The following is a 22,356-nucleotide window of genomic DNA, read 5'->3' as shown; positions in this document are numbered from 1 at the left end:
TCAAATAAGACACTACTAGTGAATTGTGTCTATATGGCAAAATATCATGGTTCATGCATCATGAAAATGCCTATAAGTATTGTGATATGATATTTTGTCATATTACCCATCCATAAACCAGGCTATTGGAGATTCAAGATCCAAGAAACTTTGTCATTGCACAGAGTACAACTAAACTGGGCAACAAAAATAATGCAAAAATATAAGCTAATATAAAATGCAAGATATTAAAGAAAAGACTATATAATTTAATATGATAAAAAAGCAAAACAAATTAAAATGATCAAAATATTATTGAAATATTTGTTTAATAATAATTATTATCATATTACAAATAATAAATAAATATAAAGTGCAGATGAATGTACAAATCTTTTTATATCCCATGAATATGTTTTGGATAGCTTCAGGTAGACACTATTCCTCTGATGTTTGTGCCTGGATGGCACTGTACAATGTCAGCATTGGGCAGTGTTCAGTTATCTTATTGTACTGGGGTAGAAACTGTTCTTAGGTCTGTTGTCTGTGATGTGATGGACCTATAGCATCTGCCTGAGGGTAACAGGTAGAACAGATGATGACCAGGATGGGATGGGTCTTTCAGTATGTTAGTTGACCTGCTGAGGCAGCAGAACATGAAAATCTCCTCTAAGGAGGGCAGAGAGCAGCCGATGATCTTCTGGGCTGTGCTGATGACTTTCTGAAGGGCTCTCCTGTTCTTTAGTTTAGTTACACTCATGTCACAGGTACCTGTTCTTTATCTAAGCACAGGCAGTACTCCCTGCCAGAGTATGAAGAACTAAGCACATATGAGACCTGTCTAAGTTCATTTTCTTTCTCTCTTTAACACAGACATTTAAGCAACTTTGTGGCTCCTGAGTGGTTTAGCTCTCTAACTGCCTGATCATCAGGAGATCAAGTTGGAATCTCGGTGATGACTCAGCCCTCCATTGTCAGAAGACTGAAAAGTAGTTTTTTTTCTTTCCAAAATGTTGTATAGGCATATTATTTTTAAATGACATTTTCAAATAAAAAAAAAGTAAAAATACATAAATGATGCAAAAGTAACATGAAAAAATCTGTTACATAGTCATGATAAACCTTCCTTTGATCCCTTATAACACTGTACAGTGAAAAAAGTGATGCATCAAATTCACTTGTATATAAATACAAATACACATGTATCCAGCATTTCCACAACAAAATATATAACATCAATACAGTTACAATCAAAAGCAGTTACACTAAAAGACACAACTGTGCTTATCTAGGAATTTTTGAACCAAATAAATGCAGTAAATCACTTTTTTCAGTGTACAGATCTGCTATCTCAGTCGATCAGTCAATCATTCAATCAATCTCTTATCCTCGAGTGGGTCGTTGTGACAATTCATTAGCTGTAATCACGTGGTATATCATGGGCGAAAAGAGCTTGACACAGCCCAAACTTTTTTCAAGTTGTTGACCACCATGTAACTATGTGGCTTGCCTTGATCACAAACATGTAGCCATTGAGCTTTTTGAGAAGCTCTTCCACCCTGGCCATTGCTTTCTACTCCTCCCATTGTGCCAATGAATCTATCATTAAGTGTGAATGTCTGAATACCTTGTGTTGTACATTATTTCAGAGTATAAACTAAACATGAACATGGTCTTAGATTATCAGACAAAGTAGTATCATCATCATAAAATACTTCCCATTCCCAATAATGCAATGTATAACCTAAAAAACTATACTGTTATTATACTGAAAAGTATAATAAAATGTAGCCTTTTTAGTAAAAAATATTGTCACATTATCAGTTCAGACATATTATTACAAGTGCATTTCCAAAAAAGTTGGGACAAAATGTAAATAAAAACAAAATGCAATGATATGAAAATAATTTAAACCCTATATTACATGGAAAATAGTACAAAGACAACAAATCAAATGTTGAAACAGAGAAATTTTATTGTTTTTTTTTTTTTTAAATATATGCCCAGTTTGAATTTGATGCCAACATAACGCACCAAAAAAAAAAACACCTGGTGGTTCATTGGCAACAGGTCTGTAACATGATTGGGTATAAAAAGCATCCCAGAGAGGCTGAGTCTTTCAGAAGTAAAGATGAGGACGGGTTCACACCACTCTGTAAAAGACTGCACAAGCAAATAATATTTCTCAACATAAAATAGCAATTAATTTCTGCTTCTCATTGTCTACAATACATAATAACATTAAAAGATTCAGAGAATCTGGAGAAATCTTTGTTTATAAGGGACAAGGCCAAAAACCAGCATTTGCTCTCTGTGATCTTTGGGCCTTCTTGCAACACTGCATTAAAAACAGACATGAATCTGTAGTGGAAATCACTGCATGGGCTCTGAAACACTTCTGAAACCACGGTCTGTGAAAACACAAATGCAAGTTAAAAATTAAAAAAGCAAAGAAGAAACAATATATAAACAGGATCCAAAAACACTGCGACCTTCTCTAAGCACAAGCTCGTTTAAAATGGACTGAAGGGAAGTGGAAAAGTGTCCTGTGGTCTGACGAATCAGCATTTAAAATTCTTTTTGGAAATCAGGGCACAGTTCAAAAGTCAGTATTCATCATGGTATAGGGGTGCATTAGTGCACACGGCATGAGTGATGTGCACATCTGTGAAGGCACCATTAATCCAGATATGACAATGCAACACTACATATACAGATATGAAAATGCGACAAAGTAGATCCCGAACTGTTAAGCAGCTAAAATCCTATATCAAACAAGAACGGGAAAACATTTCACTTTCAAAACTACAGCAGTTAGTCTCTTCAGTACCCAAACGCTTGCAGAGTGTTGTTAAAAGAAGAGGTAATGAAACACCGTGGTAAACATGCCCGGTCCCAACTTTTTGGAACATGAAGTTGGCATCAAATTCAAAATCTACATATATATTTTAAAAAACAATAAAATCTCTCAGTTTCAACATTGATGTCTTTGTAGTATTTTCAATTAAATATAGAGCTAAAATGATTTGTACTTCATTGCATTTTGTTTATATTTACATTTTGCTCAGCATCCCAACATATTTTCGGAAATGGGCCAAGTAATAACATTATTGATTTTTATTCAACTGTAAAATTGTATTACATATAAGGGAATCATTACATTTTTGGGAAATTACTATATTACTGGGTTCTACAGAATGTCAGTTCTTCAAGTAGTACACTGTAAAGCTCTCCTTCAAGAACCTGTCATGTTGTGACAATCACTACAGCTGGAAAGGATGAATACAGCATGTATGTTTGGTTATAGCATATAATCTACCGAAGATTTGCAAAACATTATACATGGACATAAACAAAATGCGTTCATCTATTCAAGAGTCATATAGCTTTGTCTCTATGCTTCTGAGTGGGCACAGGCAGCAGAGCACATTATGAATGAATATTTAGTTCAGATAGAAGCTTTCAATTCTTGCACTATTACTTTCAGTTACTTGTCATTACAAGTTTTCCCTTTAGTGCCCTGCTTTAGTAGAACGATAGCAGAAATAATATTTGAATAACAGTCTTACAGCATCATCTCTAAGCCCATAGATGAGAGGGCTCAGGCAGCGGGGCAGAACCAGAACAATGAGAAAATTAAGATATCTCAGGTGTTTAAAGAGAGCCGTATCACTTCCAGCCATCAAATAAAGTGCTCTCTCTATAGAGCCGTATACAAAAGAGGTGAGACACAGGCCCAGTTGAATGAAGTGCAGTAGTACAGTCCTGTGAGCTTTCTTAGCAGAGTCTTTATTGGAGGACATGGACCTGGCTGTGATCATAATGCTGATGTAGGTGAAGATGATGATGGCCGTTACAGACACAAAGTAAAACACATTGCATCCATTGTATAAATCAAGCTGCCATGGTTTTATGAAGATCTGTTCACGAGAGCAATACATCTGCATGTAGAAGAAGTTAGGATCCATCACTGCTGCAAAAATGATGTCAGTCAAAATATTCAAAGAGCCAAATAACCAAACAAAGCAAATGGCAATGTAAGTCCTTTTCAGAGTGGCTATTTCTGCATGTCTTAGAGGAAAGCGTATGGCCACGTAACGCTCCAGTGACATCACAGCCAGGTTTAAAGGTGCATTGAGAAATGTTGTAGTAGACAAAAACAGGATGAGCGAACAGACGGCTTTAGCCAGCTTGAGGAAGGCCACGGCCAGGGCATAAAACAAAGAGGTGAGAATGAGATGAACAGAGTCATTGAAAAGCATGTGTGCAAAGAGAATGTAACGTGGAGATTCTTTAAGAACACTCTTACTCATAAGAGCATACAGCATGATGCAATTTACATACACAGAAAACAGAGGCAGAAGTACTGCTATTACCAACTTTGTTATATACCCTGCATCCAGTTCCGATTTGACTACACTCTGAGAAATGAAAACATTTTCAGTGCTTTCATTAGTGCCTGCCATTGACAGATTATAGAAACAAAAAGGAACAATAAGTAACACTGTTTTAACTAAAAGCCTGTAAAGTCAGGTAGCAAGAACTAAAATAAACAAAAAATACATTTGAGAGTTAGAAGCAACCTGGTAAAGGCCAAGTGTACAATTCGAAAACACCCCCGTACAGTCAGTAGTTTTGTGTATAGCCTATAAAAATCAAGCTTACTTTGATCCTTGATGGAGTAAAGCAGAGAAGTTGCATCTTGTAAAGCCTTCAAGCTCTGCGCAGTGACACAGATTTCTGTGACTTTTATGCTGTACAGTGACATCACAACATCAGGGAGGCAGAGCAAGAGAGGATTTGCTAGTCCTCTCTCTTTCCTTTCCATGTCTTACACACCCTGTACTGTGTACATCCCACCTTCTGATAACTGACCACCGACCACTTGGAGGGTGCAAAACCCCAGTGCATTCACTTTCAGCCAGTTTGTGGACTTCAAAACGAGAGAGAACAAGACCCTGGACCTGCTGTATGTCAATGTCAAGGAATTGACATTGACTCCCTCCACTGGGCCGTTCAGACCATATGAACCTGGTTCATCTGAACTCTTGGTACAACCCCAATTCCAATGAAGTTGGGACGTTGTGTAAAACATAAATAAAAACAGAATACGATGATTTGCAAATCCTTTTCAACCTATATTTAATTGAATACACTACAAAGACAAGATATTTAATGTTCAAACAGATAAACTTTATTGTTTTTTGCAAATATTCACTCATTTTGAATTTGATGCCTGCAACACGTTCCAAAGAAGTTGGAACAGGGGCAACAAAAGATTGGGAAAGTTGAGGAATGCTCAAAAAACACCTTTTTGGAACATTCCACAGGTGAACAGGTTAATTGGAAACAGGTAAGTGCCATGACTTGGTATATGGGTATAAAGGGAGCATCCCTGAAAGGCTCAGTCGTTCATAAGCAAGAATGGGGTGAGGTTCACCACTTTGTGAACAACTGCGTGAGCAAACAGTCCAACAGTTTAAGAACAACATTTCTCAATGTGCAATTGCAAGGAATTTAGGGATTTCATCATCTACAACCCATAATATCATCAAAAGATTCAGAGAACCTGGAGAAATCTCTGCAAGTAAGCGGCAAGGCAGAAACCCCCTGGTTCAGAGACAGGCAGTGACCACAAGGACAGTGAGGAAGTGGTCACCTGAGGCTGTAGAATCACTGAGGGGCTGTCTGGAGGCTACACAATAGGATGTCCTGTGTGAACCACATGGTGAGCACATTGATGCAGTAACATCATGCATCACTGACTACATCAATTTCCGAGTGGGCTCTGTTGTACCATCCAGGACTGAACCAGAAGAAAAGAGCATTTGTGGCAGGAGATAGGGAGGAACTGAAGAAGGTACAAAAGGAGCTTAAAACCAATTAAGAAGGCCAAAGAGGAGTACAAATGCAAGCTGGAAAAAAAACTACAGCTGAATAACACTTGTGATGTCTGGAGAGGCCTAAAAGACATCACTGGTTCAACCAACGCAGCCCTATTCCAGCTGAGGGAAAGCATGAATGAGCAAATGAGTTGAACCAGTTCTTTGTGCTGTTTAACAACAGCTCCTCTTCTGCGCCACTGTGTCCGTCTCCTACGCAGATTAACTCTCCTATACAATTAAACCATGGGCCATCTATAGCCTCACCTCCCCCCACCACAGCCATTCACACCCGTGACCATCAGCAACCACTGTCTGCAACGGACACCTCTCACCCTCTTCCCACATCTGGAAGGCGCAGTGATGTTACATTTACTGCTAATCAGGTGAAGGTTGAACTGAAAAAACTCAAGCAGAGCAAAGCAGCAGGACCTGATGGCATTGAACCCAGGGTGCTGAAACTACTCTCACCTGGATACATCAGGCAGCACTGTGAGGATCATGTTCTTCGATTTATCCAGTGCATTCAACACCATACAGCCTGTGCTGTTAGGGGAGAAACTACAGCTGATGGAGGTGGATAAATCCAACATCTCATGGACAATGGATTATCTGACTGGACAACCTCAGTATGTGCGACTGCAGGGCTGTGTCTCAGACAAGGCTGTGTGCAGTGTTGGTGCACCCCGGGGGACTGTTTTAGCTCCATTCCTGTTCAACATGTACACCTCTGACTTCAGGTACAACACAGAGTTGTGTCATCTGCAGAAATTCTCAGATGACACGGCCATTGTCAGGTGCACAAGGAATGGTAAGGAGGAGGAATACAGGAAGCTGGTGAAGGACTTTGTTGATTGGTGTTAGCTGAATCAGCTGCAGCTGAACATCCCTAAGACTAAGGAGATGGTGCTGGACTTTAGGAAGTCCAAACCTGTCTTGTCAGCAGTCACAGTTGATGGTGTTGATGTGGAAGTGGTTGGGACATACAAATATCTGGGTGTGCACTTGGACAACAAGCTGGACTGGAGCTGTAACAGCCTTGCGGTGTACAAGAGAGGCCAAAGCCGTCTCTTCTTCCTGAGGAGGCTGAGGTCTTTTGGTGTGTGCACTAAACTCCTTTGGACATTCTGTTGTATGCATTCTGCTGGACCAGTCTGTTGTAGTGAGTACTCTATTCCATGATGTTGTGTGCTAGGGCAGCAGCATTAACAAAAGTGCTTGGAACAAAATCAACAAACTTATTAGGAAGGCTGGCTCTGTTGTAGGAGTCAAGCTGGACTCTTTGGAGGTTGTGGCAGAACAGAAGATGCTCAACAAGCTGTTAATCATCTTGGACAACACCTCACACCCTCTGCATGCTACACTGATGAACGGAGAAGCACATTCAGTGACCATCTGACCATCCAGAGCACCGTGTGAGATCTTTCTTACCTACTGCTATAAGGCTCCACAACAATTCTCCTTACTGCAGAGAAGGTACTGATCTCCTGCTGTCTGAACTGTGCTGAACCACATCACTGTATCTCCTCTTTGATTAATACACACTGTGCAATATATCACAACTATTACTGTAATGACACTTTTCATGACAATATTGATGCAACTCGTTAGTCATGTCTTTAATAAGTGCTGTTAGCCTACCTCATACCACTCAGTGCCTGCTGTCTGTAAATACAGTGAATGTGTCTCATATGCCATGTGAATATGTATATACTTTTATACTTTAATCCTCTTGTACTTTAACTTATGTCTAGGTTTATTTCTATTTTTCTGCATAATTTATGTAAGTTTATGTGTAATTATATGTCTTGCTACTGAAACACTGAAATTTCCCTTAGGGATCAATAATGTTCTATCTATCTATCTATCTATCTGTCTGTCTGTCTGTCTGTCTATCAGGTTATGTCAATAAATGTTAGGATTCACTTTAGTCCTTGAATCATTAATACAAGATACAGAATTCTACTGTATTTATGTACTGTTCTAATAAATTCATCATTGAAGTTAATATGTTAAAGACATACACCTCAAATAGGTATTTGGACAAATTGCTAAAATAATTTTTTCTCTCCCTATACCTGATCCTTGAGGTCAAACCTAAGAACTAATATCGGTACTAACACAATCCAACTATCTAACCGTACTGGCTTACAATTTATGCAACTGTATAATATGTTTAAAATATAGTTACTTATAAGTATACTTATTTCTTGCTCATTTTTTCATATGTGCATCCCATACACTCTTGCTTAAACTCTGAGCATCAGACTTGGAGTTCAGTAAATATTAGTCATTCACACTAACAGTAGCTTCAAATCATACATTTCTTAGCTTGCTTGAAGCAACAGGCCACTAGATACCTCTGCTGCATGATACAGCTGACTGATGGAGGTGCACCACAGGTGGGGCCAGTAGATACAGGCCTGGCTAAGAGGATGCTATGCTAAAGGCTAAACCGAGTCTAAAAGCTATCATTATCCCAAAAGACAAGAAATTCCTTCCATGTGTCTCTCTACTGCCTGTATAACAACCTGGACTAACATTAACCCAGACTGTAAGTTACTACATAGTGGGAATGAATGATTACTGACAGAAGCCTGGTTCAGCCATTCAAGTAAGGTGCTCCCTTTAGCATGTTTTACACTGTGTACATTGTTTTTTTGTTTGTTTGTTTTATTTGTTACATATCAGTGAAATAAATACCTTAGGAAGAATTCTAATTACTATATCGCCCACTACCATACCCACAAAATACTGGCATGGTGTTGCCATGAGCACACTTACTGCTGCTTGCCAGCCCACACCGTAAACATTTTGTTAAGGACCATCTACTGGCACGTGTATACAAGTCATAGGTATCTATATTGGTCATAGGTATCTGTATCCCCATTGCCTACACCAATCCTGTGTTTAAGTGCCTGTATCACCGCCAATACTGATGCAATATCAGCACAATCCTAAATGTAATGGGTTTCCCAATAATGTAATACAGTGTCTTCAGTGATGATGTAAAAGTATTTTTACTGATGATGTTATACCCTATTACATTACTACAAATTTATTCTGAATTGTTGTTAACTCTCATAAAGCATGGCTTAAGCATATAACACATGCAAGGGAAGTAATAGTGAACTGTAAATAAGAAATACACAAAGACCAAAGACCAAAAAGCTTGGGACTGCGCCTTATAGCACTGCAAATTCCAAGGTCATATGAAACTGAGGACAAGAAAGGGCTGTTTAGTCCCCTCTATGTTGAACTTGAGAATTGTTTTTTTTTTTGTTTTCTGAAAAATATATGCACTTTTTTTTAATTTAATGCCAAGAACACATTGGTTTTCATCTTCGGTAAATAGTAACATTAAAAGTTTAAGAGAATCTGGAGAAATTTCTGTATGCAAGGGACAAGCTCAAAAAACAGTAAGCAAAAACTCTAAAACGCAAAGAAGAAACTGTACGTAAACCAGATCCAGAAATGCTGCCAACTTCTCTGGGCCCAAGCTCATTTAAAATTGAAATTCTTTTTGGAAATCATAGTCACTGTGTCCTCCACTAAAGACCACTCAGCTTGTTATCAGCGCTCAGCTCAAAAGCCAGTATTCATGATGGTATAGTGGTGCATTAGTGAAGGCACCGAGTTTCGACTATAAGCCGGACTCTCTTCTCCAGTACCCCTGCATAGACCTTACCAGGGAGACTGAGGAGTGTGATTCCCCTGTAGTTGGAACACACCCTCTGGTCCCCTTTTTTAAAAAGAGGCACCACCACCCCAGTCTGCCAATCCAGTGGCTCTGCCCCCGATGTCCATGCAATGTTAAAAAGGCGTGTCAGCCAAGACAGCCTCACAACATCCAGAGCCTTGAGGAACTCAGGGCGGATCTCATCCACCCCTGGAGCCTTGCCACCAAGGAGCTTCTTAACTACCTTAGCGACTTCGGCCTCAGTAATGGACAAGCCTATTCCCGTGTCCCCAGACTCTGCCTCCTCACTGGAGAACATGTCGGTGGGATTGAGAAGGTCCTCAAAGTATTCCTTCCACCGCCCAATGACGTCTTCAGTCAAAGTCAACAGCACACCATCTCCACTATATACAGTGCTAGTGGCACACTGCTTTCCCCTTCTGAGTCGCCTGACGGTTTGCCAGAATCTTTTCGGAGCCGACTTAAAGTCTCTTTCCAAGGCCTCACCAAACTCCTCCCACACACAGGTTTTTGCCTTGGCGACTACTGAAGCTGCAGATCGCTTGGCCTGTCGAAACCTGCCAGCTACCTCTGGTATCCCACAGGCCAACCATGCAGGTCCAGGATCCAGGATTACCGCCCCGACAGGCACCAACTACCTTATGGCCACAGCTACAGTCAGCCGCTTCAACAACGGAGGAGCAGAACATGGCCCATTCTGAGTCAATGTCCCCCACCTCCCCCGATATCTGGTCAAAGTTCTGATGGAGGTGTGAGTTGAAGATCAATGTGATAGGTTCTTCTGCCAGACGTTCCCAGCAAACCCTCACTATATGTTTGGGCTCGCCTGGTCTGACCGGCATCTTCCCCCACCACCTGATCCAACTCACCACCAGGTGGCGATCAGTTGACAGCTCAGCTCCTCTCTTTACCCAAGTGTCCAAAACACACGGCCGCAAGTCCGATGACACGACTACAAAGCCAATCATTGAACTGCGGCCTAGGGTGTCCTGGTGCCTTATGGACATCCTTGTGTTCAAACATGGTGTTCGTGATGGACAAACTGTGGTTTGCACAGAAGTCCAAAAACTTTATGCAGGTGTACTGGGGATATCCAGGTGTACTGCCTTGGTGGTCAGAGACTTAAAGATAATTCCTCAATGTTTCTAATGTCGTCTGCCCACCTTAACAAGCACAGGCCCAAAGCAATCCATTCCAGTGGAGTAGAAAGCTGGCTTGTATAGTCGTAGATGGGCAGCAGGAAGATCAGCCATTTTAGGGATGGCTGAGCTCTCTAGTGCTGGCATTTGAGACAAGCTCATTCGTATTTTTGAAACGCCTCCCATCCATGAATAATCCAGTACATCCTCTACAATTCTGCCAAAACATGCTCTGGACCAGGATGATGCAGGTCACTGTCATACTTCTGGATGAGCAGGCGTGTGATTGGGTGTGAAGCGTCCAGGACAACAGGATGTAATGTTGAGCTGTCCAGACCCTACAGGCATCTGAGCCAACCATCTACCCTTATGAGATTCATGGACTCGTCCATAACAGGTGCTAAGGTGAGAAACCCATCACCTCAAGGAGTTGCTTAATCTGCTGCCAGGAGCTTGTATTCTTCTTGGCTTCAAGCCTCCCTATCATGCCGCTGAGGTATGGTGTCTACTTTCTAGAGCCTTTCAACATGCCTGTATGTATCATCCGTGGGTGGTGGAGACGAGACGTGCAAACACTGGGTAGGGTGATTTGGATGCCCCATGTCACGGATGGGTCTCTGAAGAGTCCACCAAAGCTAGGTGCGAACTGCTGCTGGTCCACCAGGCTGGCCGAGTCTGACTGATTCTACAGGAGTTATAAGGTGAGGCTGATCTGAGCCGATGAGGAGTGATGGCTTAGCATCCCGTAAGGCAGGTATGGGAAGACCTTGCAGGTGTCTGAATTTCCTTTGAAGGCGTTCAATAGGGTAAGTGTGCTGGCCTAGACTGAGGCAGCCTGCTGTGAAGGCGCCCTTAATCTCATAGCTAGTCTGAGGGGTGGCCACTGGCGAGACATGGAAGGACACTGTGTGTCCATGAAGCACCTGAATGTCCTGGTGAACTGTACACAGAGGGAGGGCTTCAGGAGTGCCTCTCATGCCAAGAGACTTAGCTGCACCTGGCAAAAGCATAGACCTCTCAGACCCATCATCAAGGATTGTGAAGGTGTCCAGGGTCCGACTCCCACAGTGTATGAGCACTGGTACAACTTTCAGCAGGACACAATTCCCAGCATCAGGTCGGTCAAGGTAGAAGGATTCAGAGGTGGAGTTGGTCAAGCAGCTCTCTTCCTTGGCTCTCACATCAACGTGACTCTCCCCAGTCCTAGTGTTTAGCCCATGAAGAGCCAGGACATGTGTTCCCTAACAAAGGTTGCAGGGTTTCTTCAGGCAGCACTGGGCTGCCAGATGAACACGTGCGCTTTTCTAGCAGCGTTTATTAGCTTGGATCCACTCTTTAAGCTGGTCTTTGGAGTGTTTGGTGAGAGTTTGGTGCACTGACTGAAATAGTGCTCAGTGCTCTCACATTAGGCACAGTAGGCTTTAGTCTTGGCCTTCCCCTTCATGGAAGTTTTATGGAAGAATTTTGTGGCTAGAGGGTGGTCTATGAAGGTTCTCCAACACCATGCAGGACCGTCACTGTCTGTCTTCCAGGGCGACTGTCAATCTTTGGGTTCTGCCTTTCCTTACTGGATCTCCCAATGGCTGGACTGTCGAAGCTCTGACACCATGACTCATAGCGGAGCCATTCTGACAGATCGTATAGGTTGTGAGTAGCCCCAGGCTGCTTGGACTGTTGCCAGCGAAACTCAGTTCGCTGTTCGGCTGGAAGCTTACTCAAGAGTTGTGCCACGTGTGATCCACAGTTCAGCTCAATTTCCCCTTTAGGGCCCAAGGTCTGCAACAGGCCCACTAGTGACTGGATCTGGAGAGAGAACCTCTGAAATGCCCTGATATCCCCACACTTGATTTCTGGAGCTTCTAACACAGCTGCCATTTTCTGCAAGGCTAGCTGGTAAGGCTGACATGAACTTATCGTGTAGGGCAGTCAAAGTATCAGTGTAGGGGGCTGGTGAATTTAAGTACACATCAGCTATAAGTCTAGCTTCATCCAGCTTTAAATGGTCCACAAGTATCTGATACTTGAAGAGCTCTGTAGCGTCAGGTGAGAGCAAGTTTCCTAGAGCCATGCGGATTCTCGCAAATTCATTGGGATCAGGATGAATAAGCTTTGGAATAGTAGGTTGGGGACCTCTATACCCTCGTTCAGATGCAAAAGAAAGCATAGGACGGTTAGGGGGCCTCCCCGCTGGCTGCTGTGGGATGGTTGGTTGGGCCTGATGTGGGGTGCATTATTTCTGCTTGAACTGAGGCTGGGTGTAAGTGTGGCTGAGAGGATGGTAACTGGGCGTGAGGTGAGGCTCCTCTGTTAGGAGCGATAACTGGGCCCAGGGAATACTGTTGTATCACTGTTGGGAGCCTCCAGGGCAGTGACACTGAATCGTCAGGGGGAGAACAGACTTTGCTATCACTTAATGCTTGCTTATCGAGCTTGAGGTTGCATATGCCCTTATCCAGGTTTTCCTCAGGTTCAGGCCATGCTTTAGGATCAGGCCAGTCCTCTTCCCCCTACTTCAGTTATGCTTTAGCAGTGAAGCTCTCTGTGACTGCAATACGAACTTGTCGGGGCTTATAGCTACTACCAGCTGGGACTGGATTGTTACATTGACTAATTTCTGCTCGGAGTGAGCGGGCCACTGCAATCAGCTCTTTAATTTCACTTCATGCCTCATTAAGCTCCTTTATGCCGGCCTGAAGGGCCTGTTGTGACTGGAGAAGCCTAGTATTCTCCTCCTGTATATCCCAGATCTCCTCACGGGCACGAAGGTCCCTGCTCACAGGGTATGAAGGGGCAGGCTCAGATAGGGCTTTACCTTCCAGATCTCTCCGCAGAGGGGGCTTGAGTCAAGCTAAGGGATCTCGTGTCACGCCATCCCATAAAGGCTACCATGGTGAGGCTGGGCTACGTGGAAGGGTGTAATTGACTCTAGACCCTCCCATGCTGGCAACACCACTCTCTCAGTGGTGAGAGTAGGTGGGCCGCTCTGTGTCTGGTTTCTTTTACTGTATCCCCCATAGTCCACTTCGAAATCTTGTAATCGGGTAGGTCGGCGCGTTTGCTGTTTAGGCCTCACAGCAGGGTACATCTCCTCGTCACACTCCATCTTCAATACTGCATCTGGCTCGAAGGACCAAATTGTTGGGGAGGAGCTAAGTAGGTAGGGCTAGCTTGTTTAAGGGTTTGCAGTAAACAGGACGGTGCATTGGTCAGGACACAGGAAGAAGACGAGGAGAAGTAAATTCTTCTACTAACTGTATTATGATCCACAGTACTTGTCAGTACAGCTTGACATTCAGCATTGTCCACAGTCTGAAATAGCAAAGAGCCTCTATTCTAATAGAAATATTCAGAACGATTGAATCAGAGCATGAGCGTAATCATTTAATAAGGAATAGAAGCATTAAACAATATAATATTCAGTTCTAGCAGGAATAATGGCCTGGGGTAGCAAATACGACACATTTTCTCTCTAGAAAATAAGCACACTAGCATATGAGCATTCTTGAGGGTCTGGCGACCCGTCTGGCGAACTCGGGTATTGCATTATAATGTCCATGTGCGACGGCCATTTTCCGCACAGAACGGCAACATTCCTGCAGCATGAACAGCTCGTGATAACTCGCAGAAAGGGCGAGTACAGCCCTCGAAGAAACCAACACTATTCCTCAGTACTCAGTGACAAGAACTTCATCGCAATGTTGCTCATTTCTTCTCTTTCATCACGTAATTCGAGCTTAACTCTCATAAGGAGCGAATATTGAAAGCCGATATAACAGCAACTTACTTGTCATCACCAACTCAATGCTCGGAACATCATAAGCTGAACTTCATGAGGAGGCAGGGGGAACACTGGAGGGGAGTATGACTGGACTATAAGGCGGTATACGCAGCGTCCAAGCTCCCGCTTCTTTCTCTCGTCCTCTCTCCGTCTGCCTACGTAATTTCGGGACTCTGCTGCACGAGCGTTAAAGAGATAGGCACCCAATATTGAAACACCGGAGCCTTTGCTACAGGACCAGTGCATGTATTTTGTGCCAATTTACATTACATTAATTGAAAATCACACAGCTACCCGCTTTATGGTCAAATAAAACTTTATTGCTAATATGTGGCAAAATGTTGGCTTAGTTCATGAGAGGCCAGAGGGATGATAGTAGCAACAGTAGACTGAAGCAGGTGATGAGAGCCAAAATAATAAGAATTTTGTAACTTCAGAAAGAAGTGAATTTTCATGCAACAACAGAAGAATTACATGAAGAAACTTGCCAGCCATTTACAGCGAGGAACAGTGACTGAAATAAAAATGACAAAAGCAGCTGGCTATGTGTCTTATCAACATATATTCTAAACTTGTTCTGAATGAATTTAAATTTGTTCATTTTTATCTATTGTAAATGCATACATTCATGCATACATCAAGGTAAGTGCATTCAGTATTCAGCCATCACGGCATTTTTTTCAGTCTTCTGCTCAACACAGATTATTGGGAGTTCCTTAAATTTACAAGTTGATCATTTTTTCAATTTTGTTTCAATTCCAAATGGATGACGTATTACTAAGTACGGTAGCTGTTCTACAAGGCTTCTTTGATGTAGCAGGAATCGGTGCAGCCTGAAACAAGGATCATCAGTGATATAAACTTACAAACATTAACCACAGTGTGGAATGCAGGAGGTCCTGCGGGGTCCAGGGCTTCTAAAATGAGGTCTTGGACCACCTGAATGTCTCAAAATCAAATTTCTGGAAGGTCCCTGAAAATATACTTATTATGATGTTATGACTATATAGGTGTTCAAATATAATTTTAGGGAAAGACAATTGTTTAGCTGCTTTTTCCACAAAACAGCAAACTTCTCTCTTTGACATTCTTAACTCTTAACTAGTGTTATAGCACTGGTCTGCCCCAGGGTGGTGCGGTAGCAAATTGGTTCACCAGGTTAGTCCATCATAGTCTTGCAACTGTAACTATGCATAGGATACAGCTGAAAAAATTACAAAATGGTTTATCATATTTGTAACTCTGAAAACTTGCCCAATTATCCAAGAATTTGATAGAGAGTGAATTCTTATTCATTTCTCAAACTGAAGACTAAAGAGAAGATGTAGGAGCTCTCTGTTAATGTGTCGAAAACCACATTACCCAACTAGAAAGAAGCAACTGTTAAACCAATCAGAAATGCTATAGTGAATGAGTTAGCAGCAAGCCAGTGTTTGAGTAGCCAGCCAACATGGGATGCCCTAGTACCAGGTGTTCCACACACTAATGTTAAAATCTCTTTTTTAATGAATATCATCCATTGTGATATTTTTTATATATTTGTATATTTCTTTAACATAGACATTTAAGCAACTGGCTTTTGGGCAGTGTAGCTCTCTACCTGCCAAGAGAAGATGACTTTGAGTCCAGGTGATGACTCTGCTCTCTGTGGTCAGAAGACTGAAAAAAGTCTGTAACTCTCCCAGACAGGTGGTACTATGTAATAGGGGGAGAATGACCAAATGGGGTGAACTGAGTAAAAACCCAACAAAAAATGTAAGCAATTTAGCCCTATAAGGAGGCAGTCACTTAAACAATTTGTTTTTCTTTTTTTTTGAGAAACTTGACTTAGACTGTTTTGCTGACCTGAACATTTTTTTCTTCTTAAAAAGGAATGCAGAAAGTTTAATTTAAATTCGCCCCAAGAAGCATAATTGCAATTTTTTGTTTTTGTTTATTTTTCTTTCTAAAATGTGGTATAGGACTTTCTTAATGGTGGTATATTAGAAACAACAGAGTTATTCATTCTATTAATCTTATTTATCAAAATTGTATTTGTAGTAGTTTGGACTCAAAGTGGACTGGAGGTTGCCTTGTTTAGAAGAAGCTTGGGCAGAAGGCTGGTAAATTGGTTCGCTTTCCCCGTTTCTTTATTGCACACACATCATCAAAAATACAAGCAGTACCATAAAATATCCTTCACCAGTAGCACTTGCACACAACTATTTATTAAAACATGACAGGCACTTTTATTACCCTTCCTAGACTTTCTCACTTGTTTTCCCTCTCTACCTCAGGGTGCAAGTCGGCAGCGAGACTTAGTCCTAGTCGTCTTACTTGCATCAGTTCAATACCTGAACAGGGCCTTCCCCCTAGCTTCCCTTGGCTTCTCTTTAAATACCTATATTCCCTCCCATTGGACTAAACCACAATTACATTCAAGTATTCTTAAAGCAAAATAGTCACATTCCAGTTCAAAACACAAACATAGTCAGCATTTAGTTCAAGTATATATGTTTTGCAGATTGTCATTCATGGCACATGTTCAATGTAGATTTAGATCAATTAATTAGATTGTTAACAGTTTTTGTTTTTCTTTTGCCAGATCAACATGCTCACCAACTGTGTCCCTCCCAGGCCCATAGACCTACAAGAGGACCCGAATGACCCATGCCATCACTCTCTCCAGGAAACAGGTAAGTAACTGTCTCTTTACATTATTTAAAATAAAAGGCTCAGTCATACCTTTGACTCTTTCAATCTTTGTCCATGGCTGTTCATGATATGCTAGACTAGCTACCGTCATCACATACACCCCACCTCATGCTTCTCAGAATCTCTTAAAAGAAAGTCTGCTGTGACATTCTGTGCCCCTTTTTAGTACTGTACCTCAAACCTAATGGGTTACAGAAAAAAGTAACACCTTGTAATTTTTGCATTGGTATCATTCATCCTCCTCATCCACTAAAGAGTACAATGGTCTGTTTCCAAGGTGAACAGCAAGACACCCAACCCCCAATTGCTCCCCAGGCGGTGTGGATAGGGCTGGCCACCGCTCTAGGCAAGCGTGCTCACTACCCCCTGCTGTGTGTGTTCACTAGTGTGCATGTATGTGGGTGTTTCACTGCACAGATGGGTTAAATGCGAAGGTCTAATTCTTCTGTGTGCAAACACAGTTGGGTAATAGTTCTGATTTACATTCATCTATTCTACTTCTTGACTGCAAATAACATCTTACTAATGTACAGGATTGGATGTTCTTTGTTCCCTTTTCCCTGTAGAAGAGTGGCTCTAAATCCTGCCCCAGATGCGTCTGTCTGTACCCTGAACGGCTTGTCCCACACCAGGCTTTTCAACAATGTGGCTGATCATAAACATGCCTTCAGATCTTGAAAAGCCTGCTCTCATTCTGCCATCCGTTTAACTCTCTGTGGATGCTCTTTCTTTTTCAATTCTGTTAATGCTGCTGCTGTACTGGAGAAGTCAGTTATGAACCGTCTGAGCCTTCCAACCAAGCCTAGAAAAGATCTCACTCTATTCTTGGTTGTTGGCACTGGGTTGTGTTAGATTGCCTCCATGTTGTCCACCTGATGTCTTAACACCCCAGGTAGGACACTTCAAGTTGTGCAATGCTACACTTTGTAGGATTAACAATTAGGCCCACTTACTGTAGTCTCTCCAGTACCAACTTCACATGTCTTACATGCTCCATCCATGAGTTACTGTAGATCATGATATCATCAATATATGCAGCTGCAAAATCTTGGAAGATCACTGCTGCCCCCTGAAGGCCAAATGGCATGACCTTAAAATAGTAAAGACAACTTGGTGCTATGAATGCTGTTAATTCTCTGGCCTCCTTCTCTGCCAATATAATTTACTCATGTCCAGGGTGGTTCATTCATTTCGTCTGCTCTTGGTATTGGGTAAGGATTGAATGCAGAGGCAGTGTTCAGCTTAGAAAAGACCACACAGAATCTCAATCCACCAGTTTTCTTTGGAACCAGCACTACTGGGCTGCACCATTTGTTCCTTGAAGCCTCAATGACCCCTAATTGTAGCATGGTCTCCACTTCATTTTTGAGCTCCGGTATTATGCGTACTGGCACCCTGCAGTTGGACTGCTTGGTGGGTTCTGTCTGGTTCAGCTTCATCGTGTGCTCAATCTGTTCTTCCTGGCTCTTCACTGAACAGGCATTCTGGGATAGCTTGTTCTCATTTTGTCTTTGTGATAGTAGATGCAACAGCGTTGGGTGCACAGTTGTCTCATCTCTTGCTAGGAAATACTGCTCTATAGTCTCTTCCTCCTCCTCTACCGCTCTGATCCACATTTGCTCCGAAACAACGGTTTGGCTCTCCAGCATCTCAGCATATTAAAGTGAAAGGTCTGCAACTTCTTTATATGGTCTGGAAGCAGGAGTTCATATGTAGTTTGGCCCACTCTCCTCTTGACCTCATACAGCCTCTGCCATTTTGCTAGCAGGCTTGTGTTGGATGTGGGTAGTTATATGAGAACTTTATCAGCAACCTTCACTTTTCAGTCTTTGGCTATCGCATCATACCATCTCTTCTGTTGTTTCTGAGCTGTTGTCATGTTTTGCTACACCTCTTTTCTGAGCTGCTGCATCTTCTCATGCATTTCAGCACATATGTCAGGATGTTCATCTTTTGTTCTGGCTTATCTCCTTTCCATGCCTCTTTGAGCCCATCCAGGGGGCAACACACCTCTCTCCCATACATCAGCTGGAAAGGTGAGAAGCCACTTGACTGTTGGGGTACATCTCGGTAGGCAAATAGGAAATACAGTCACCCCAGTTGGAATCTGTGTCTGACACAAACTTATGCAGCATGTTTGATTGAATTGCTCCACCAGTCTGTCAGTCTGGGGTAATATGGAGTAGTCCTGGTACCCTTGATGCCTGTTTTAGCACCTCTGTTAAAAGGTATAGAGTTTTAGCACCTCTATTTAAAGTCTGGATGCAAAATTTGAGTCCTGGACTGTCAGAATGTCATTAGGGATGCCTACACATGATATCAGTTGAATTAGAGCATTTACAATTTGCCTTGATTTTACTGTCTTCAGTGGAAAGGCTTCAGGTTATTGGGTTGCATAATTGCAGATTACAAGGATGTAGCAGTTGCCTTTATGAGATCTTGGGAGTGAGCCTACTACATCCATCACTTGAGAATGTCACCCTGATAAGTGGCAAACTGATAAGTCCTTCCTTTGATTACATTTAACACTATACTGGAAAAAGTGGTGCATTGAAATTAGTTGATTAAAATATGTACTGCATATCCACTAGAATAAAATACATTGCATCAATACAGTTACAATCAAATGCAGTTAAAATGAAAGACAATCTGTGTTTATAAATTATTCAAATAAATCAAGTAAATTCCAAGCATCACTTTTTTTAACATAAATATCTTGTAAATCAATAAATCAATCAATCAATCCCTTAAACCAGTAGTGGGTCATCAGCGCACCACAAAGGCTTTTGTGATAATTCATTAGCTTTCATCCTCATCATAGGCAAACAGAGCTTGACAGAAATCAATCCTCTTCAAGCTGTTGACCACAGTTGAACATTACATAACCATGTGGCTCACTTTGATCACAAACATGTGACCATTGAGCTAGAAGCTCTTGTTGTTGCTTTCTTCTGTGAAGATGCACACCCAGTGGTGCAATGCTAGCACCACAGTATTTTACCTACAGCTGGAATTATTTCACCCATAACTTTGAGACTCATGGATGGCAGGAACATCTGCCTTCCCATACAGGTCCTCATGGGCCTCAAGTCCTCATGAAGTGCTCACTCATTGACTGGCCACTGTTCTGTACTATTATCTCAAACTCACTTAATCTAACTTTTTAATCTACTTAAAACTGATAAAATAAATAATAATTCTGATTATTGGCTGAAAAAGCTGTAATAAAGCACATCTAAATTACAACACACTGGTTTAATTCAGCCACAATTGCTGTGTTTTTAGAAAACACTGTTTATTTTACATTTTGCATTGACAAAAACTGTAAATCAATCAGCAAATATTATTAACTATATGTAGTGAGCTATGAGCCTTATATTCCATTAATAATGACACAAAGCCAGAACTGTGTTTTTGGAATTCTAATATAATGATATAGTTAAAATAAGTTGTGAGTAGTATTTAACAAATCTTACAAATTTTACTTTTTTTTTCATTTGAGCATATTAAAGTATTTATTTAAATGATTATGTATGTTATATTTATATGTATAACTGACAGTAAATGCAATTGTATAGTGTTTCTGTTGGAGGAAAGCAAAAGGTCAAAGTCTGAATAGTGGAAAACTCATTTCTCTTGTGCATAAACGCCTCCCACTGTGCACATCTGTCTGAGCAATGCTTGAGTCTGAATACTGATGTGTATTATTGCAGAACAATACATGGGTTTAACTCAACTCTGAATATAGCACAAATTGGAGAATATAGACTTTATATATGAACATGGCCTTACATTATCAGACAATGTAGCACCGTTATCCATTTAAAAAATGTATTACATTATTGTTATTGCATTGTTTACAAACATTGTATTATTATAATGTTGAGGTTTATCCTAGTGCAAAAAAACGTTATTACATTTTTTGAAAAATTATTAAAGCCAGTCTTGAAGAACCTGTCATGCTGTGACAATCACTACAGCTAGAAAACATTCCCAGGATGAATATAGCATGTATATATGGTTATATCATATAATCTAATAAAGTGTTGCAATACATCATACATGGGCATAAACAAAATGCATTAATACATGCCAGAGTCACACAGCCTCATCTCTATGCTCCTAACTGAGCACAATGAGACTTCTATTACTTTCAACTTCTATTACTTTATGTTACTTGCAAACTTTTTTATTACAAGCTTTCTCATTAGTGCCCTACTTTTGTAGATCCACAGCAGAAATAATATTTGAATAAAGGTCTTACAGCATCATTTCTAAGCCCATAGATGAGAGGGCTCAGACAGCGTGGCACAATCAGAACAAAGAGAAAATTCACATATTTCAGGTGTTTAAAGAGAGCAGTATCACTACCAGCAATCAAAGAAAGTGCTCTCTCTATAGAACCATATACAAAAGAGGTGAGACACAGGCCCAGCTGAATGAGGTGCAGCAGCACAGTCCTGTGGGCTTTCTTAGCAGAGTCTTTATTGGAGGACATGGACCTGGCTGTGATCATAATGCTGATGTAGGTGAAGATGATGATGGCCGTTACAGACACAAAGTAAAAGATGTTGCATCCATTGTATAAATCAAGCTGCCATGGTTTTATGAAGATCTGATCACGAAAGCAATACATCTGCATGTAGAAGAAGTTAGGATCCATTACTGCTGCAAAAATGATGTCAGTGAAAATGTTTGCAGAGCCAAATAACCAAACAAAGCAAATGGCAATGTAAGTCCTTTTCTGAGTGGCTATTTCTGCGTGTCTTAGAGGAAAGCGTATGGCCACGTAACGCTCCAGTGACATCACAGCCAGGTTTAAAGGTGCATTGAGAAATGTTGTAGTAGATATTAACATGATAAGCGAACATACCGCTTTAGCCAGCTTGAGGAAGGTCAGTGCCAGGACATACATCATAGTGGAGAGAATGAGATGAGCAGAGTCATTAAAAAGCATGTGGGCAAAGAGAATGTAGCGTGGAGATTCTTTAAAAACACGCTTACTTTTAAGAGCATATAGCATGATGCAATTTATATACACAAAAAACAGAGTAGTGAGTGTTGTTACCACTAGCCTTGTTATACTCCCTACATCCAGTTCCGTTTTGATTAAATTCTGATAAATAAAAACACTTGAAGTGCTTTCATTAGTGCCTGCCATTGACTGATCACAGAAAAAAAGTA

The 22,356-nt window shown here is 41.3% G+C and overlaps 2 protein-coding genes across 2 annotated transcripts; both read right to left on the bottom strand.

The window, feature by feature from the left end:
* Positions 1-2,389: 2,389 nt before the first annotated feature.
* Positions 2,390-4,638, bottom strand: LOC108427918 (odorant receptor 131-2-like). Its single transcript, XM_017698506.2, has one exon. The coding sequence runs from the start codon at positions 4,443-4,445 to the stop codon at positions 3,492-3,494; it is 954 nt and encodes a 317-aa protein (XP_017553995.1). The 5' UTR covers positions 4,446-4,638; the 3' UTR covers positions 2,390-3,491.
* Positions 4,639-13,473: 8,835 nt separating this feature from the next.
* On the bottom strand, positions 13,474-22,333 carry LOC108427902 (odorant receptor 131-2-like). The gene is made up of 2 exons (XM_017698489.2): positions 21,392-22,333; positions 13,474-13,512 (listed from the first exon to the last, which is right to left on the bottom strand). The coding sequence occupies exons 1-2, from the start codon at positions 22,331-22,333 to the stop codon at positions 13,474-13,476; spliced, it is 981 nt and encodes a 326-aa protein (XP_017553978.2).
* Between the last annotated feature and the right edge of the window lie 23 nt (positions 22,334-22,356).

Source organism: Pygocentrus nattereri, chromosome 16 (genome assembly GCF_015220715.1).
Source record: "Pygocentrus nattereri isolate fPygNat1 chromosome 16, fPygNat1.pri, whole genome shotgun sequence".
NCBI classification, from domain to species: Eukaryota; Metazoa; Chordata; class Actinopteri; order Characiformes; family Serrasalmidae; genus Pygocentrus; species Pygocentrus nattereri.
The sequence above is the reverse complement of the archived record's forward strand: the minus strand, read 5'-3'. Positions and strand labels throughout refer to the sequence as shown.

What these genes read in the sequence shown, in the direction of transcription:
- LOC108427918 (XM_017698506.2), bottom strand. Translation starts at nt 4,445, where the DNA reads ATGGCAGGCACTAATGAAAGCACTGAAAATGTTTTCATTTCTCAGAGT.
- LOC108427902 (XM_017698489.2), bottom strand. Translation starts at nt 22,333, where the DNA reads ATGGCAGGCACTAATGAAAGCACTTCAAGTGTTTTTATTTATCAGAAT. An exon ending in TCTGCTGTGGATCTACAAAA is followed by an intron (nt 13,513 to 21,391) that starts GTAGGGCACTAA and finishes GAGATCTGGAAG; the next exon opens with GTAAAGCCCTATCTGAGCCT.